Source organism: Aquila chrysaetos, chromosome 2 (assembly GCF_900496995.4).
Source record: "Aquila chrysaetos chrysaetos chromosome 2, bAquChr1.4, whole genome shotgun sequence".
Taxonomy (NCBI): domain Eukaryota; kingdom Metazoa; phylum Chordata; class Aves; order Accipitriformes; family Accipitridae; genus Aquila; species Aquila chrysaetos.
In genome coordinates this window covers 16,502,900-16,522,895 of record NC_044005.1, presented here as the reverse complement: position 1 = coordinate 16,522,895, position 19,996 = coordinate 16,502,900, and the positions used below count along the sequence as shown (strand labels likewise).

Below are 19,996 nucleotides of genomic sequence, written 5' to 3'. Positions count from 1 at the left end.
AAATAGCGTAAGTAGTGCATGCATAATTTCTGACTCTTTTACGGTAAAAGTGAATGATTGAAATGTTTTCAAATAGAAATTAATTGGAGGTACCATTTCTTTAGATGAAATAGCCAAATATATGGAAAAGGTAAAGCTACTGAGCTATGAAGAGAAACCTGTTTATCAGCATTTCCGAGAAATACTTCTGCAAGGTCTTAAGGCCATTGGGCAAAAAGATGATGGTGTACTTGACTTCGGCTTGTCAGAAAATGGAGACTTGAAAACAAATCCCACACAAAAGGTTTTTATTCTAAAAATTTATGTCAGCTTTTATGGCATTTTTTTGAGTTAAGTAAGAGTTAAAGTGGTATTGGAAGTAGGTGTCATAACTGCATCCAGCAGGAAATAAGCAAATATTGAAATGTTTGTTTGATTAAGTTCTACTCTTACACATTATTTCTCTAATTTAACTTCACTAATTGTTACTAAAACTTAATACAGAATGATATTTATAGGTGTGCTTTCATAGTAGATAATATCTTGGATAACAGAATGTGTGTATATAGTTGTAATGACATTTGAACAGATGAACATTCAGTTAATTTACTTATTTTCTTTAAATTGGTAAAACTCCAGATGGGTCAAAATACGTGTAAGGTAAAATAAGTCTAGTTTTTGTTTCATATTAGTTCCCTTTCTGTGACTAGTTCAAAGCTTGGCATAAAGATGTATACTTAAAACTAAGTATTTGATTCTGGAATTCACATATTGAATTCACTGTGATCTAATATGTTATTTAAGAGTCTTAATTATAGTGGTAGGCTAGGGGTATTTTATTCCTTGTATTTAAGAAGCCTTAAACTCTAGATTTGGACTCCCATTTGAATATAGCGTAAGAACTTTTTAAGCCTTAGGGAAATTGTCTGTTAAAATGGTTTATAATAACAATTAAAAAAGAACAAATAATGGAACAATAAATCATAGAATCATAGAATCACAGAATGGTTTGGGTTGGAAGGGACCTTTAAAGTTCATCTAGTCCAACCCCCCTGCAATGAGCAGGGACATCTTCAGGTTGCTCAGAGCCCCGTCCAACCTGACCTTGAATGTTTCCAGGGTCAGGGCATCTACCACCTCTCTGGGCAACCTGTTCCAGTGTTTCACCACCCTCGTAAAAAATTTCTTCCTTATGTCTGTCTAAATCTACCCTCTTTTAGTTTAAAACCATTACCCCTTGTTCCTATCACAATAGGCCTATTATTATTATTATTATCATTATTATTATTATCCCACACTTCAAACTGCATTTATCCTTTTTTATTTGCATTTGTTAATAACAAGTGGGCAATTTATGAACCAGGCAACTGAGAATTATAATACAGAATAATAGCACAAGAATTCTGCCTGTTTAGTGACATGATCAGCAGTATGTTAAAGATGGACAAAAAGCACAAAAGCAAAAAAGCTGTAGGATTTTAAAGTCTTCTGAGGATATATGTCCAGCTTTTCTTCTTTTTGCCCAGCAAAAAGTACTTTGGCTAAAATCCTACAGCCGTGATCTTTATACTAATATTTTCTGTTGAACTGAGTGTAAAGAACTGTCCAAACAAAGAGTTCATTGGCATAAATTCTTCTGTTCCCCCTGTGGATCAACATGGTTTGAGATGTGTGTTTTGGGGGGAAAAAAATAATGTGTTTAATGGTTGGCTGGTTTCTTTGCTGAGTAAGTTGGCCTGCTGCAGAGCCAACATCTGTGACCTTCAATGTCCTTGTCCAGCAGAGATGGCTGATGCGCATTTCCAATGGAATAAAAATTCAAAAATCTTATTGCTTTAGCCAATATCAGTTAAGACCATTACCAAAGGGTGGGATAATACTTTTTCCGTAGGTTCTTACCTACTAGCATCGATTAGGAGTTAGCTTTTACATTGGGTTTTAGTGGGGATTTGGGTGTTATGTGGGGCTTTTTTTTTGGTTTTGTTGTGTGTGTGCGTTTTGGTTTGTGGTTTTTTTGTTTGTTTTTTTTTTTTTTTTTAGTTTGAGGAAGCATATGCATGGTCATCTTGCTCAGTTGTCACAAATATGTTCAGGCACTTACATAAAATAATGTGTTACTGGCCCATTTGAGTAAGTGTTTTCAGCTGACCACTTCATATTGCAGTGGACTTCATGCTAGCTACTTCATGCCAGCTACTGCTAGAGTGTCCAGACAGAATAAGATTGATTGCTTGAAATCAGGTTGGCATAGCCTGCTTGCTTTTGACCAAATACCAGGACAGTTGACTCTTCCTTCTATGTTGGATTTTCTAGGCCTTGTAACAGCTGTGGTGTAGGCTAGGGTAGAAGAACAGATTGTGTCAGTCTACCTTTCAAGGGCATATTTTGCACTTTTGTTCAAGAATGAGTGGAAGGATGGTCTTCAGCAGGATGTCCTCCTTCCCAGAATATATGTTTGGGAACTCATGCTACTAGGTTTTTCTTCCAGGGATATCAGACTTTATCATCATTATCATCATTAGGAGATGCTAGGAGAACAGGAAGACAATTTATGCTAGTTGAGAATAGCTGGACACTTAGATACACAGAGGAAGAAAGGAAGAACACAATGCCAATTAAAATTATATGTATTTTCAGTTGTGACAGGAAGCTCAACTTGGTGACTGAGAGTTTTAAAGATAAGCTCCAAATTCCAAAGTCTGTTAGAAACTGCTTTCCATAAAGTTAATTTACCACTGATCAGTAGCATCTTGCCTCTGAAAGCCAGTATCTTCTAGCACGTGCTGAATTTCTTTTGGCATGCTTAATGTCTAATTTGGAAAAGAAAAATGCAGTCTGACATCCACCCTTGAGGAAATGGTGACTCTAATATAAAGTATTTATGGCATCTTGGCTGTACTGATCTTTTAATCACAACAGGTCTTAAGACACCTACTCTTCAATTCCTTCGGAGCAATCTACCATAATACTTTCTTAAAACAGTGTTGTTTGGTGTTCTGAAGTTAAGCTATTTCATAGCTAGGAGACAATATTTCTAACTTCTGTGTAAATAAATTCCTGAAATGTAGGATTCTCCTGTGCTTTCAGCTCATATAGCTAGTTGAGCCATGATGTGCATTATATGTTGCATATAAGCATGGTTGTTCTGGAATCTAAGTCGTTCTCCAGTATTGGTGTCTGGCTAAAACTCACAGATGTCTGCTATATTAAAAGTTAACATTTTATTTTCTATATCATGACTGAAGTTTCCCCAGATGTATAAGTAAATGAAACACAGTCCACAGTTCTGCTGGAGGTTGGTTTTGTTTTGTTTTGTTTTTCCTGTATAGTAAATGCATGTTAGTTTGTGTGTGTGATATTTTATAACAGTTATAGGAAACCAAGAAGCTAACAGTACCATGTGTTGAAGGAAGTATCTGGAGCTCTTGACTAAATTATTTAGGGCAAGGACAACATCATACTTTTGTTTAGTGCTGAAGAGTTGCTGGGAAATATTGGAAGTAAACTAAACTGGAAAAATAGGGATCTTAGTGATTTGTGGTTCCTTCTAATGTTCAGTTTCAGTTGTGCAGGTGTTGCTTTTGTCAGATGAATGCTGCCTGATTTCTACTGCTATGTAATTCACCTGCATCAAGATTAAGAAACCACTTTTTATTAAATAAGCTTGGAAACAAGATAAATGCATTTTGCTTTTGTGTAGTGTGTATTGGATATCTGTTTTTCTGATGAGCGTTTAAAATGTTTTCTAGTACAATTGGGAGGAATGCATTATCTCTCATATAAAAGCACTACAGCGCTGAAATAGTCCTCCTTAATTTTGGTCAGAATGAACAAAAGTGTCTGTGTTTATTCCTGCCTAATGCATCACAAATCTGCTGACATGCTAACCTTGGAGTCTTGGCTGGCGGTAATCAGGCCTGTGCACCGGCAGGAAAGATGTACCTAATGTACTCCATCAGTGCAGTTTGCATATGGAAGTTCTCACAGGGGAGCTGCCCTGTGCCAGCTGAGGGTTACCTGCCCACTGCAGTTATTGTATGTAATTATCGAACCAATCTGTTCAGCCCAGCAGGGTTTAGATGGTAATCATGAAGCAACACTTTGGAAAGGAAAGATGTAATGCACTCTCCCTTTCTCTCATGAGCTATGTGAAGTTGTAGCCACTTTTAAAGCTGTATTAGTAAAGCTCTAGTCTCACACAATTAAAAAAAAAAAAATAAAAAAGGAAAAGATAAACTCTTCCAGTGTTCATCAAAGTTACCCTCTAGGTCTGATACAGGTACAAGTCAACTCATCCTTTGCAAAAATCACATGGCTTTAAAAAAAATAATCTTTCCATAACCACCTTAAGAATACTTTGCAATAGTAAGATTAATTGTAATACACAGATAATAACAGTTCTATCCATTTAGAGGTTTTAAGATAATGTACCTTGAATAGACTTCATGTTTCCCAAGTACCTCTCTTTGGAACAGAACCCATAGTTGCTATTAGAAAAAAATAATAATGTACTGTCAGTGGGTATTAGCTACTTTTAAGCTGTGCAAAGAAAGCCTTAAGAAGCAAGGATCCAGATAAACTTGAATTTAATGAGGTGTAATTGCTTTTTTTTTTAAAAGCAATTAACATCAACTTTGGGTAAAATGTTTTTCTGTGTTCTTTTAAGATTTTTCAGATTGCTCCTTTTGTAACAGTTATTCAATGTAAATAAAAAAACCTGGTTTTGATCATGAAAACTTGTGTTTTCATGCATTAAAATGTCAACTCCTAATGAGAACTGCAGATAGGGGAACTGAACTTTTAAATTGTCTATTGCCTAGTATTAGTATTCTTGCATTAATATATGAATAAATTTTCTCTGCAACTGGAGATGTTTTATAATACATGAAGAAATAATACTTAAAATTGGGGGATACCTGTGAGGATAAGGTACTTGCTACTTTGTGTGGTCTTTTCTGCTCTCGAGTTCAGTTGCTTTTTTTTTTTTTTTTTTTCCTTTTAAAGAAAAAAAGAAAGGCAGCAGCTACAGCCAATGAGAGCACTGAAGCAGAAATGGAAGATACAGGAAGTCCAGAAAAAAAGAAACCTACTTCTTCTAGTAAGTCAAAAGAATGTTCTCAGTCACGTGTACTGGTGTGGTAGGTTAACCCTGGCTAAAGGCCAAACTCCCACCCAGCCACTCACTCCCCTCCTCAGTGGGACAAAAGGAGAAAACAGGATGAGAAAACGCATGGGTCGATACAAAGATGGGGATACTGTTTACCACTTACTGTTTTGGGCAAAACAGACTCAACTTGGGGAAAATAAATTTAATTTATTGCCAATTAAAATAAATCTGGGTAGTGACAAAGACAAACATTAAAACAACACCTTTCCTTCCCCTTCTCCCAAACTCAACTTAACTTCTTCACTCTAGACCCTACCCCATGCCCTGAGCAGTGCAGGGGGCATGGAGAGGAAGTGTGTTATGGTCAGTACATAACATTTTCTCTCTGCTGCTCCTTCCTCCTCACATTTTTCTCCTGCTCCAGTGTGGGCTCTCTCTCTTGGGCTGCAGTCCTTCAGGGAAAAAACTGTGGTCCAGTTCCTTCAGGAAGTATCCATCTGCTCCAGTGTGGGCTTTCCCATGAATTGCAGGGGATATCTGTTCCATCCTGGGTCCTTCACAAGCTACAGGGAGTATCTGCTCTGATGCTGTGGAGCACCAACTCCTTCTCTGACCCCGGTGTTCCCTCTGCTGTTTTTCACTCTCCTCCCTGCACCGCCAGCCCCTGCCTGCCTGTCCAGTTTTTTTTGCCCTTTCTTAAATGTTTTCACAGAGGTGCCACAAACAAGTTGGGCTCAACTTTGACCTACAGTGGGTTTGTTTTGGAGCCAGCTGGAAAGGAATGTGTCAGGCACAGGACAGCGCCTGGCCTCTTCCCACAGAGGCCACCTCTGTAGCTGACCCCAGCTAACAAAACCCTGCCACATGGCCACATATACCCAATACAACTGTTTACCTTTAGCAATTCAAGTGCTTTTGATTGTAAATAATTTCTTTTTAGATTAATAAAATTGAAATATTTAAACTGTCTGTGTAAGAAAGGTATACTCTCCAATTACATGCTGCCTAAAGCTGGTAGAAATGCTAGGTGATAAAAAGTGGTGGTTGCACTCCATTCTTTTGCTGTCATTCATTCTCTCCTCCATTCTCATTTTTGCCCTCCTGTCTTGTCCAACCCATTGTCAGAATATGCTGACTCCCCAGGATGACTTCATCACAGTGTGTTAAAGCCAGGGGCTAGCAGCAGCAGCTTCTAAAAGCAAGTTTAAGTAATGTTGAAGAAAGAATCAGCTATAAGGATATAAAATGCTAAAGCTACTTTTCAGATAGTTTGGCATAGTTTCAGTGTTGTCTGGAAAAAGTCATGGACAGATAAAGTAGGATTATTGTAAGTCCAAGATCAGGAATCTTCAGTAGATCTGTATAGGGTAAGCTTATGGTGAGGATCCAGTCAAACTGTTTTCTAGATCTAACCTTCTAACACCTTCGTGTAGATGAGAACTGAATTCAAGTAATTACAAAGATGTTTTTCCTAAAGAATTTTTGATTCAGACTTCTAAGTAAAAGAGCAGAAGTTTTCTGTGGTCAAGTAGTCTAAAAATAATAAAGCAGTAGCACTGGAGTTTACTCCAAAACACATCCACTTGTTTAAAAAGGTTTGATGAAGGAGTGTGGCAGGATGGTAAATCTAACATTTCCAAGACAGTAATATTATTGGTAAGTTATGGATTTACCCTAGTATATTTACTCAAACAGTATGGTACAAAGTACAAGTAATTAAGCTAATGTTGTTCCAGAAGGTGACACTGCTCTGTTCATTTTCAGCTGTTTACATTACAGAATTCTGATCATTAAAATCAGTGATTATTTCTCTTACTTGAATGCCTTTTGAATTCTTGACTTCAATTTATTATGAATTTTCTAGTTTGTCAGTGGCTGAAAAAGCATTAATTAGATTGTTTTTCCTTGAAAGAAAGTATAATTACTTGATATGATGCTGACATTTATTCATAGTTTTAGCATTTTAGATTTTATTTAAGACCTTATAACAAAATATTTAATACAGCTGACTATTTTCTGGTTGTGATTTGATACACATGAGCAGAATATACTTTCATTTTATATTCTGTATTATATTCTTTTTTCCTGGGATTGTAGATTGAAATTCTCATAGATAGACATGAAAAAGAATTTGAGGAATTGCAATCCAAGTGGTAGCATCACCTTTTTGTAAATGCTAAGTTTTTTCAGACTAAGTAAAGCTATTTAGGAGGCTATATATATTTTCAGCATCCAGTGGTTAAAATGAGTGGTGGAGCTTCAATTTAAACCTCCTCTTGCCAATTCAATGGAGTTACAGGTGAAATGGCTCTAATTTCACCTTTTTATACAACCCAATTTAATGAATACCAAGTGGGGGGAGTATATCAAATGATTTCAGGTGAAAAGTGATACATGTACTTACTCATTTTGTTCTCTCCAAATTTGGAATTAAAAACTTTACCACTTATTACATGATTCATAAATCTGTGTTGAAGGAAAGGGCAACTGTTTCATAATCTTATGATTTTGATGCTTTTGATAAATTGAAAATAGCTGATTATAGAAATACTTAAAACTGTTTCAAAATCTGACTAGTTTTATGTTACCATGGAATTGTTTATCTGTTACAGGATTAGTCCTGTGGCTAAAAAAAATACCCTAAAGTTCACTGTCCAATAAAATTGATAACTTCTTGATACATCTTAATTGTAGAAATTGAAGTTTAGTCATACAGGAGCATTTAAAAAGTTTTTGAAATGCTATTTTATTGCTTTCTAAAAGGGGATAAATATGGCCAGACAGGGGTTACTCTTCAAGTGCTCAAACAAAATCTCATGAGTATTTGGACTTAAAACAGTGGCAAGAAGACCTATGCAGCCTCTTGCTGTTCAGCTAATCAGCATTAATCATATCTGACTATGCAGTTTGTCTAATCCACTCCAAAAGATTAGTCGGCCCAAAAAGATCCTGATCAGCTGTGCAGCAGTTTGAGGACACCAGGGTGCTCAGTGGCTACAGGGACTGTGCCAGTAACAAAATCTGCTACTGCTGAGGCTGGGGAGCCCCCAGGCTTGGTGGAGGGGGAAGGAGGAATGGCACTGAGAAAGGACAGGCATCTTGAAATTCTTGCTTTTTCTGTCTGCTCCCTCTGGTTGTTCTCAGCATAAGAGTGGGCACTTCAGATGAGTTCATTAAAGGCCATCTCTTTCAATCATGTCAGCCATCGGTGTTTCTGGAGCTGTCAAGCAAGAGTGTTAGACTCTTCTTTTTAGAAACAGAATTTCAGAAAGCCCTCAAGAAACAAGCTTTGTTGTACTTGCGAAATAAGATGCACAAAACTTTGTGGAACTCTTAAATTCTGTTTAAATTAGCATGTTATCAGTTTCCTCTTTTTTCCCTGTGGTAACTGGAACCCATACGCTTTCCTGAAAGCTGGAACTTTAAGAGGTATCCCTTTTAAGGTAATATGGATGATGTTGAAGTATTATATTGGTCAATGTCTCTCCACCAGGAAAAATGCTGTCAGAAGAGATAATTTCTATTTAAATGAAAAGTATTTTTCACATTCTTACAGCTCCATTTTCAGTATTACCTGCCTTTATGTATGATAGTAAAATATACAGGCTTATAAGTGATCATACTGTTAAAGCAGAATACCAAATTTTGGCATACACTGTATGTATCCACCCACAGTTCTGCAGGGGTGTACTGCATAATATTAATAGGACTAATATGCTTATTTTTAATCAGTTTATATGGAATAGGCAGCTAGTATAAGGAACTTCAGTGAAAATGACATAAATTCTGGAAAAATAACAGTTTCATGAGAATTTATAAATAATCCTAGGTTCAAAGCTACCAATAGAGATAAAACCTCTACCACTGGCAGGTTTTTTTAATTTGGGGGTTGATGAAGTTTGGGTTATAGAAATACAGATTTTTTTTAGAATAGAATTTTTTTACACCAGCCTTTTTAATTTTCTGTTGTGATTTTTTTTAAACAATTTTGGGGTTTATTAATTGGGACAGTATAGAGAAAAATACTGCAGTGGACATGACAATGGAAGTACTGTATTTTTTTTAAAGTAGTTTTTTAATAGTCAATACTGCTTGGGGTAGGAATTGTGCATATCTGTATTGCTGGATAACATCTAGCATGGTAAGGCCTTAACTGGGGTCTTTGGTTACTCTTGCAGTATAAATAACAAACTATGTGAACAGCTCCGATATGAAAACAGTCATACTGATGCATTGGTTAGAAGGCATTCCAAAATGGAGGTTTAACAGTATTTCTCAATTAATAGGTACTTAGCTTTATGTTTATTTACATTGCATGGCTTTGCATAAATAATTATCTGGGTTATTGTCTTAGAAATCTTTTTTTCCTTTATTCAAGATTTATTACTTAATGTTGGATTAAATCTACACGTAGGCTCATTTTCATATTTAAAGAATTATTGGCCTTGTCATCAAGCTATAGGAGAAAGCAAATCATATGAGTTTTTTTGAGCTTGTTTATGGCACCACTTGTTACTTGTCTTTCTACTCCGCACCAATGCCCACATTGTAGGTAGATTTTTACCTCTTAATTTTATACCCTAACACAAATGTTTTCAGCAAAACCTGTACTTTACGATAGTTCCAATTGTCGGTTACTCATCTGTTCCTTCTTGTGAAGGATTTGGTATTGACTAGTATCTGTAACAGGCTCCAGGAGTAAGTGGGTGTTAGTCTCAAAACAGTGTATCTGTCTCTGTGACTAGTCACCAAAAGATCTGTCCCTTTCTGTGCCATTCTTAGCCTTCCCTTACCTGTCTCAGGAATGTTGCAAGTTAAATGCTCTAGTATGAGAGTTATGTGAGTTGGTTTTAGAAGTTAAAAGCATGTGCTGCTATGTTGTACCTAGAAATTAACAGGAATATTCAGGTTTTAGAGCAGAGAAATAGTGCTCTCAGTTGTCAGAAATAGACAAACTTGCTTCTGTATTTTGCATTAAGTATACTCAAAACGCGATATGAAGTGATCTGTCTTTCTATGGCATGTCCCAAAATTGTTGGAGGATCTTCAAAAGCTATTTAAATTAGAAGAGGTGTGGTAGGAGGTGATTTTTAAGTATAAAGATCCTTAAATATTATGGGTAGGAAGGTTAAAATAAATTAGATCTAAACTGAATATATCTTTGTGGTTCTTCTTGAATGATGGTTTTCCTTGACAATTTGCAAGTGAGAAATTCACTGAGAAGCACCTTGAACATGTGCCACTTAGACATTAATTTTGCCTCTTTTATTATTATGAGATGTAAAGCATGGGAGTGTTCCTATTTACTCCTGTGTCTGCTTGGAACACAGTTTTCTGCTTAGTCTTCCTTTATATTTTAAGCTTATTTCTGTACAATCTCTTCTGACCACTTCTAGCACTTAAAGCACATTTAAAATGTAAATACATTTAAGTTCCTTGCTACACTTCATGGGACTTTCTTGTGTTTGCTGCTAATAAAAAGGATTAAATTAAAACAAAACAAAACAAAAAAACACTCTGAGGAAAATTTTCCATGGGGTAAGGTTTTGTATAATGACTTTACATGTAGAACTAAATCATTTAAGAATAACAAGTGATGTCTGCTTTTTTGTTGTTTTTCTGTGACCTGAAGATGTATTGCAGTATGCTGAACAAGTGTTGGAATTCAAACTTGGATATAAAATTTGCAAGTGAAATTTTTCTACAGGAAAGAAAGAAAAATTGTACTGCAGTGACTCAGATTTTTACAGGGAACTAATCTTTTTCAAGACTGCAAGTAATATATTTGAATGAAACTTTGTTCCTCCTGCAAATCACTGTGTGGTGGAGAGGAGGGCTATTTTTAAACACATGCTGCATGTGACTACTGATTTATATGTGTATGTACAATTGTGTTTAGGAAAGTCTTCAGTAAAGAAATGCTTACAAATAGAAGTAAATCAGTTTCAGTATTTATCTGGAACAATTTTTTATTAAAATTTTTAAAAGGACACTCATAGATTCGATGTTATCTTTAGGAAATACACAGGCATAAAGTCATCAAATAATACATTCTTGTGTCCTGATGTTTTTCCATATTATCATATGGGAAGATATCAGCTTCATTTGTTGCAGGAAACAGAGGACTTGGAAGAAGGAGTACCTAAAGCCAAACCCCATCCCATAACTATACAAACTTACTTTTTTCTTCTCTCATCCCCACCCTGCAATCATATATTTCCTGGAATTCAAGTCCATATTTGCATTCTTCTGGTCTCTCTGTTCTTTTTTTGGAATCATATTTCTGAATTTTTGTAGAGAAAAGAACTGCTGAGAAAAGAGAACAAGCCAACTAACCAAAACTACTATTTGCTGCACTTGCAGTTGCTTCAACAGCCTTCAAAGTACTGAAAAATTCATGTTTGAGAAGTGTTACACTACAAGGTTTTATCAGCCATGCAGGGTTCCCTAGCTGAGTTGGGAAACTACATACTCTTCCTTATTTCATCTTCGTAAAAGAAAACTAGCTTTTCCTTGGCACCATATTCAGACTGCCCAAACTGATTTGAGAACGGTGGACTAGTGTAATGCTTAAATCTTATTAGATGCTGCACAACCTGGCTTCACTTCCCATTTGATGTTTGCAGCTGAATGCTGAGTGTAGTCTTTCAGCTTCCAATGCTATTTGTTTTTTTCTTATTCCTTCCATATGTAAATAGCAATTGTATGGGTTCCATTCTCTTGTTTTCCCTTTTCAGTTTGCTGATTGTAGAACCCTTTTAAGGGGCAGTTGATGGAAAAAGGTCTCCTAGGGAGCAATCCAGCAAAATGACTTGGTTAGTTTATATGATCAAAGACCGCTGAAATATGACTGAAGCACATTTTGCAAGACAAAAGCGATACTGGGGTCAGTGGAAGAATTTTGAAGAACTGACAGTGTTAAATTTGTCTCCTTTGGAAATTACAAGTCCACAATTAGTTACTTAAATTAGTAACAAAACACAGTCTTGGATTAATTTATTGCACTAAGTTCTGATATAGTGGCATATGCAAGGTTGCATCTAGTTGACTAGGGAGACTTGTGTTAGGTTAGCGGTCCTCTCGTTCCTACTTCATCACTTCTCAGGTTAACTGTGGCAATTCAATCTATGTGGCATGAAGTTGCCACTATTAAAGAAATGTCAGTTCTGTCATAAGACTGTCCTGCTGTGGCACACTGGGTGTCTATAGAGAAATGATAATTAAGCTCCATCTACGTGGACACTAGTCTGAGAACATCCCTTCCAGAAACCACTTGAGAACTCTTCACCACATGGTCCAACATTCCAGATTTATTGACCTTTCTTTCTTAAAGACAAACATATAGCAAAGTGTGTGTGTGAGATTATGCACATGTGTGCACACCCATTGGATTTTTTTTATTTTTTTTTTTTTAAGAAAGGAAACCCTGCAGTGTCTGATCAACGTACTTGAAGGCATGTGCTTCTTTTGAGGGTGAAAGATGTTAGCTGTGTTTAATGATGATTACTACAAGTTTAGTTTAAGAGCTTGCATAGACTAGAATCGCTGGAAGTCTTCGGCCATTATACAGACTGGCACGTACTCAGTCTTTGTCGGGTGTAAATTCAGCATATGCAAGTGATGCAGTTACTAACCTCCCGCGTGCCTGCTGCTAGATGTTTTTCACTTACCTGATGTTTGCCTGGAGTCTAAAATCTGTATGTGCTTCTGTTTTCAAATATTCTAGCCTATGATGTAACCTAGAAGTCACCATTCACACCTAAATCATACCTGATTTCATCTGCTCGGTAGCTGTGTTTTCATGCTCAGAATCTCTCGCTGTCCTCATTTCCATCAAAGCAGGCAATTAAGTGGGAAACTTAGGTCTCTGGTGTCTGCTTATTTTTACCAAAGGAACCTCTGTCATTTTATAGAAACTTTCATTTTTTGACTTGAGTACAGTTTTATTTCTCTTATTCATAAGACTTATGTGTGTTTCTAAAATGGTGTACGTAGAATTGGAAAACAAGATGAGAAGGGACATCAAGAGGTGATCTGCTTTATACACCAGCTGAAGGACAGGCTTATCTATCTAAATCTTTGTTAATCTTGATACATACCAATATTTTCTCTTAAAACCTCTATGATTAAGATTCTAAAATATCCCTGGTCAACACCACTTGTAATACTTAACTATCCTTACTACTGAAAAGGGTTTGATAAGGCAGAGTATTTTCTTTTGATATTTTTAGTACCTAATATGAATTTCCCTTAAGCTTATTAGTTGTCCTGTCCACTGTGGACATGAAAATTGCTCTCATTTTATGCAGCAATCTTTTGCACATTTGATGAATACAAAAGGCTCCACCGCATCTCTCTCCCATTTTTTTTTTCCTTTTTCAGATAAATTAGTTAAATTAAATTCCTTTTTTTTGTGTGTGTGTGTTAAAGCGCTAGAAACCATGATCACCACTCCTGATTTTTTTTTTTTTTCCTCCATTTTTCTCAGAACTTTCTTGAAAGAGTACTGCTGGATTTCTTTTGTAAAGTTGCTTTATAATACTGTTTACACGGAGAGGATCAGATATCACAGTCAACTTGTCTAATAATGCCTCTGGAGCCTGTGGGACTCTTTATGCCTCTGCTGAACTTTGTTCCAGTCTCAAAACAAGCTGTGCAGTGACACCATCTGGTTTATTTTTGCCTATATAATTCTTCCTCATTTAAATTGCTGTTTCAACCTAATTCAGTTTAATCTGCTTTATAAAAACCCTCTCCTTTTCTTGTAATAGCTTTGTTTGTGTCCTCATTTGGTGCTGCCCACACAGGACTGTTTTCAGAAACAGAACTGACATTTGTCCCACAAGAAAAGTTTGTGGGGAGGGGACAATATATGTTATCAGGCTCACTAATTTTGAAAATGCAGACGAGCTTTTTGGTATAGAAGACCTTCAGTTCTGAAATAGCTGCAAACATTGAAGCTAAACATGAGTTGAGAGCAGTCATTCTCAGTTTAACATAATTAATCAGATAGTTTAAGAGAATATTTCTGCTGCTTAGGTTTGAAATTATGAATAAAAGAACCACAACAAGGATTTTTTTTTCCTTTTTGTTATGATTCACTTAGAGATTCTCCATGATTATGGTTTGTTTAGAAAAGCCTTGAAAAGAACTCATTAATGCAATAAAGATAAAGGAAAAATCAGAGACAGGGTAGCTCTCTTCTCCTTCTTGGTGTTCCAGCATAAGCAACTAGAAATGGGTAAGCTCTTACTGAACTAGGAATTAGTAAGCTTTAGTTGCTTGTATTGTCTATGACTACCATGAAATACTACACTCCTGAAATACAGCCATGAAAATCTGATAACTCATTTCTTTTTTCTCTATAAACAAACACCTGTAGTATTTTCCTACCGAAGGTCATCATTTTCATATTGACAGTCTTTCTGATAATAGAACATGAATTTGACCTATCTTTGCAGCATTTGATTATACAGTCTATGATTGGATGAGAAGAAAAATCAGTCACCTCAGTCAAAACTGGTGAAAATTAATGAAAGGGAGAAAGATCAGGTTATTGTTTTTTCTTGAAGAGAAAACTTTGGTCATTCTCTGCTTTCTGTTGCAATACAGAGTCTCAGGAGGGATGGAGAGAGGAAAATCCATACAGTTCATGCAGTTGATAGGATAACTTGGCCTACATGTCAGTAAGACTACTCAATCTGAAAACTCAGAACACATGTCTGTTGCTAGAATTCACAATTATAGCAGCTGAAACATTGTGTGACTTTGAAAATTATAAACTAATTCTTGAAGATAAACCAGAATTTAGCTGGGAATAGGAATGATTTACAGAGTTACTACTTTAGTTTATGATACCTGCTTGTATAGCTTTTAGTGACCAGTACTTGTAAGGGTACCAAAATGGATTTGGTTTTTACATAGCAGTTGGGAGATGGTGGTGGTGTTTTGCTGGAACAGATCTGTCATTGATAAAGCTGCTCTGCTCAGTGAGAGACTTTCACCAGAGCTGTCCATTGTTTTTTGGTTTTTGTGTTTTTTTTTTTTTTTTTTTAAGTGATTTATTAATCACAGTTGTATTATCTGACAAAATTTATTTATAGTTTTATGTTGAATGCTCAAGTGCTTTTGGACAAAAAAGGAATAAGAATATTTTTTGAATCTCCATTTCATTTTCAAGAATGGAAAAATTCTTCAAAGTTAATTTTGCTATTTTTAATTTCAAATCAACATTTTAAGAGCGAATTAAATTATGTAAAATCAAACAAACATGAAAGTAAAACTGTTTGCAATAGGTCATTGCTTTTCTTGGTGTGGTTTTGGGTTTGGGTAGACTGAAGACTATTTTTGTTTGTTTCGCATTGTTCTTTGCCTCCTTCCTTTCCCCCAAATTTACTCATTGAGCTTGAACGATCTGACTCATACTGCTCAAAGGCTGTTGTCTTATGCAAGCAGCTTCTTTCTTAAGGTCTTCCATGAAACTCAATTTTACCTTTTTTTCTTTGTCAGTAATGCAGATTAAGAAGTTGACAGGAACGATAGAGTTATATATAGTTTTTCAAGCAAGAACTTAAATAGTTAGGCAAACTGACTTCAAGGAGGAAGTCAGGATTTAAAAAAAAAACCAAAAAACAAACAAACAAACAAAAAAAAAACCCCAAACCGTGACTAGGGGATGAAAAACATTTAATTGTTACTGCATTTGTGAAAATGGTAGCAATTTTTATTATATGTAATATTTTTTCTCAAAGTGACTATAATAGTTGAATGTGATTCACGGAAGTGGGCTGTGGTATGGGGTTTTTTTCCCTTCTCCCTGCTAGTGAGCAGGAAAGAATGAAAGTGCAGGGAGTTTTTTATTATTGTATGTATGGTCTCTTTGAACAACCTGCCTGCCAGGTTTGTTAGGAATCTTATTTAGATGGCACTGTTTGTTACCTTTGTTAATAAAATATTGTCAAATAATAGCTTGAAATCTGTAGGTAAAGTTGCACTGATAGCTGAGCTGATTTAACAGCTTGACATTGCTAAAAAAAAATTTTCCTCTTTTCTACCTGTGTGCCTTCCACCTCCCCTTGTATAAGCTCCATTCAGAACACTCTAAGATGCTGTAACTCACTGAACTATGAGAATACTAGACCAAAAAAATGTTCTTTGCCAGGTTGCGGAGCTGCATCAGCTTAGCTGTAAGGTCCAAAGAGCACCAAACATGGCTTAATACTGGGCAGGATCATAGAACTGAAAGTTGGTGCATGGGAAGGAAGGAGGGGTTTAGCTTCTGAAGAGGATCTGATTCTTCATCTTTTGGTGGAGCTGAGCTATTAAATTGGCTCAACTGTATGTAATGCTACTGTTCAAGAAGTTGAATTGTACGTGTTTTTCAGGAGAAAATTGGTGCCCAGAAATTGTGGTAATTCTTCTGAGTCTGTCGTGTGTCCCCCTGTCCCCCCAGTCAAGACTAAATGAATTATTTGAGTTGATCTATCCTCTTAAAGACTACAAGTATTTTCTTGTGATCCATTTATTTTTATTTTTTTTTAATAGAAGGTCTTGTCTTTTTTTTTTTGTTTTAATTGCAGATGCGGTAGCTACCAGAACCCGGAAGATTACCTCACCAAAACCCAAGAAAGTCACAGCAACCAGAAAGAGAGTCCAGAAGTAAATAGTAGATGGAGCAAATTAAGTTGCTCTTTGGCTTATCTCTGGGTTTTTTTCAGTTACTGTAGCACTGGAATCTTTTTCTTTCCTTTTTTAAATGATGAATCCTGTAAAAACACGGACTGCTGTTTGTACCTGTTTTTGAAGAATAAATGTTTTATTAAAATATTTGCATAATTTATGTATACTTAAATACTAATGCAAAATTTTGCCAACTTTGAAGTGAGGATGCATTTTTATTCTTTATATACACAAATTCATATCTTAAAGGTGAACTGAAAGTGCTTTTTTCTGCTCTATAATGTAGAAATAAAGCCTTATTTAGTTTTGTTATGGGTATTTTATAAGGAACAGCAGTGTTGCATCTGACTTCTAATTTTGCGTAAAGCCTTATTGGAGGTCACTTAGATTACACTGAGATGAAGTCCAAAATGGTAGAGACATCTTTTAAATATTTCTCAAGTGTTTGAATTAAAAAAAGAGAACATAAGACAAAAATCAAATCCTTTCCATTCTAGTTTGTTATATAATGTGTTTAAACAATTCTTTGGAGGACAGGTAGCAAATTTTAGGTTGGGTTGTTGGTTTGTTTTTTGTCTTTTTTTTTTTGCGTAGTATTTGTGTTTGTATCACTTTTCCAATTATTCAGAGTTTCTCTCAAAACAAGGAGACCAGAATTTCAGACATAGGGCCCAGGGCAAAGAAAAGAACCAACCAAAACCCAATGCCAATTCTCCTCCCCCCCTCAGTATTTCTTTTTATGTTAGTGAAAAGGCTACAAAAGTTATAGTTTTGAAGAATAACTTTGTGAAGTATCTAGTTCCAGTGAAAGCTTGACTCATGTGCTTCTCATAACAAAATAATGGTTTACCTCTTTTTAGTAGTTGAGAAGCACATAACCTTTCTTAAAAGTACTTCCTTGCTTGGCTTTGAGTCGTCTTGTCAGAGTTGCAAGTCAAAAAATGCAGTGTTTAATTTACCACTACTTTTCACTTAGATACTGCAAAATTACATCTAATTTGGACATGAACATTATTCTTATCAAGGAGACTGCTTTATGAAGTTTGGCAAACCAAAAGAAATTGTTATGAGCCAATGGGTGGTGTATTTGTGTGGATGTCCAGTGCTCTGCTTGCTTGATTGTGTAATGTCTGAGTAGCTACTCACTGAAATAAATAAGTTGTAGCATAAAATGTTGAATGAATGATGAGGTTATGTTTTGAAAACAAGGGAATCCGTTGTTTTGAAATAAAACTGGAATAACATATTTAAAAGGTCTAGTGCCTTCTCATTTCTGTTCTGACTGCTATACAGACTCATTTTCCTGGTTATTAGCAAAGTGTGGCTGATGACTTTAAGCATAGCATTTTCTTTGTTTCAGATGTAAAAATAGGACTGCTGAAGCCTCTCTCATATTTAAAACTCTTCAAATCCAACTATCATTTTAATGACTTCATTTAATCATTTTGTTCAAAAAGTATGTTACCCTATTCTGAAGAACCATTGTCGGGAAAGCATATTGTATTCTCTTGCTTGTCTTGCATACTCAAAGTCATTCTTTTGTATTTCAGTTGTTTGACATTTTACTTTTTTTAGTAACTTATTTACTGGTAAACTTCCTTTCTTTACTTTCCAAGTTTTCAAGGAGTGTGTTTTCTTTTGACGCTTCCAAAGCCAAATGCAACAAACACAGACGTTTCCATATATTTGAAAAGAATGGTTTGAGGTGCAGATTTCATAAGCCACCCCTACCTCTTCCCACCCCCAAAATGTCCTGGAAAAAGTTTGTACTGGTGGCAAATGTTCTGGGGGGGGGGGGGGGAAAGACGCTTTCCATTCTAGGTGAATGTTGTTTCAGGGCTTGTCTCTGCTCACAAGAGACTCTGCAAAACTACGGTCTTCACAGGGAAGAATGTCTCTGGCTCACTGTAAACTTCAATGATGTTTAAAGTGTAGGGTAGTCAGGATGAGCCAGGTGGAAGGCTGTGGTAATACCTGCAGTACTACTGGATGTATTGCATACAGTATGTGCTTGCACACATGTGTTTTTGCTGTTCTGCAAAACAGTGATGGGGAAATACACCACTTTATAAGAGGTGGAGGGTGTAGTAGGTTTTTGTTGACATCCCCATTTGAAAGTAAAGCCTCTAACACAAAAGAAGCAAGCTGCCTTTAGACTGCATTTACTGCTCTTGATGACTCCAGTTGTGTGTAAATATTAGAAAACAGCAGGGTCCTGCATTCCAAGAATCACTTGAGCAGTGCCATGAAGACAAGTGTCCTTACTGGTATTGTAGTCATACTCCCAAGCTCTCCTGCTGTTTCTAATCTGTGCGCACAGCCGTGAAAAAACTGGACTGACATTTACAGGCACAGCAGGGAGACACTTGAGTAGGGAATGTTAAAGACTCCGCTACCTATGTTTCAAAGTGGCCACCATACATGATAAATCTTCACAGGAGAACTAGTCGGCACTTCAGCTGATGGTGTAATGAGGATATTGATAATGAAGCACAGAATGCTTCTTTTAGTGCTTGAACATTTTGCAGACAGATTGTTTATATTTTTTCCCCTAATCTAAAATATCTGGAGAGAGAATCAAATTCAGGATGGGTATAAGATATTTTTAGATGGTGCTGATTTGATAATTTTTACAGGAATATTTCCCAATAAGTTAATATAAAGTAATAACATAATTCCCGATGCGTGTTGCAGCTAGCATTAAGAAGGGGGTCAGTTGCTTTCCTGAGTAGTTTGACAGACTTTACTCACTGTTTTGTCCCAGTGAGCTGCCAGATTTGGGATGCCATAATACCAGTAATGCAATTAGGTTTTCTGCACGTTGTCTGGTTGACTTCTCAGTTAAGAGTTTCTTTCCCTTTGGGAATAAGACTAGACAGACTGTCATTTGCTATTACTAATTCTGCTTAGCATTATCACTGGAGCTTTTTTGTAATTAGCTATCTTACTTGGCTCTTAAATTTTAATAGCCAATTGAAGCTACATTTTAGCCAAGTTCCATATCTAAATTGCATTCAGTCCATTAACAAAGTTGGTTAAAAGGCTATTAAAACAAAAGCCAATATATGGTGGTTAGCACTTACATGTTTGCAGCAGTAGCAGTACCAGCCTCCAATGAATATTCTCAAGAAATGGCACTTCCTTCTAGCAAAGGAAGTGCACAAAGAATGACCAAAGTTCGTTTTGGGAACAAAGGCTGATTATGCAGAATACTTGTAGAAAAAAAATAAA

The 19,996-nt window shown here is 36.1% G+C and overlaps 1 protein-coding gene across 3 annotated transcripts in view; it reads left to right on the top strand.

Annotated features, from left to right (window-relative positions):
- VRK1 (VRK serine/threonine kinase 1) overlaps nt 1-18,018 on the top strand; it is a 38,045-nt gene extending 20,027 nt beyond the window's left edge. For all 3 annotated transcript variants that reach the window (XM_030003372.2, XM_030003383.2, XM_030003394.2), the window contains exons 11-13: nt 105-283; nt 4,984-5,077; nt 16,666-18,018. In XM_030003372.2, the coding sequence (XP_029859232.1) occupies nt 105-283; nt 4,984-5,077; nt 16,666-16,748 (356 nt within the window). In that variant the 3' untranslated portion in view covers nt 16,749-18,018. The remainder of the gene's footprint in view (nt 1-104; nt 284-4,983; nt 5,078-16,665) is intronic.
- The last annotated feature ends 1,978 nt before the right edge of the window (nt 18,019-19,996 follow it).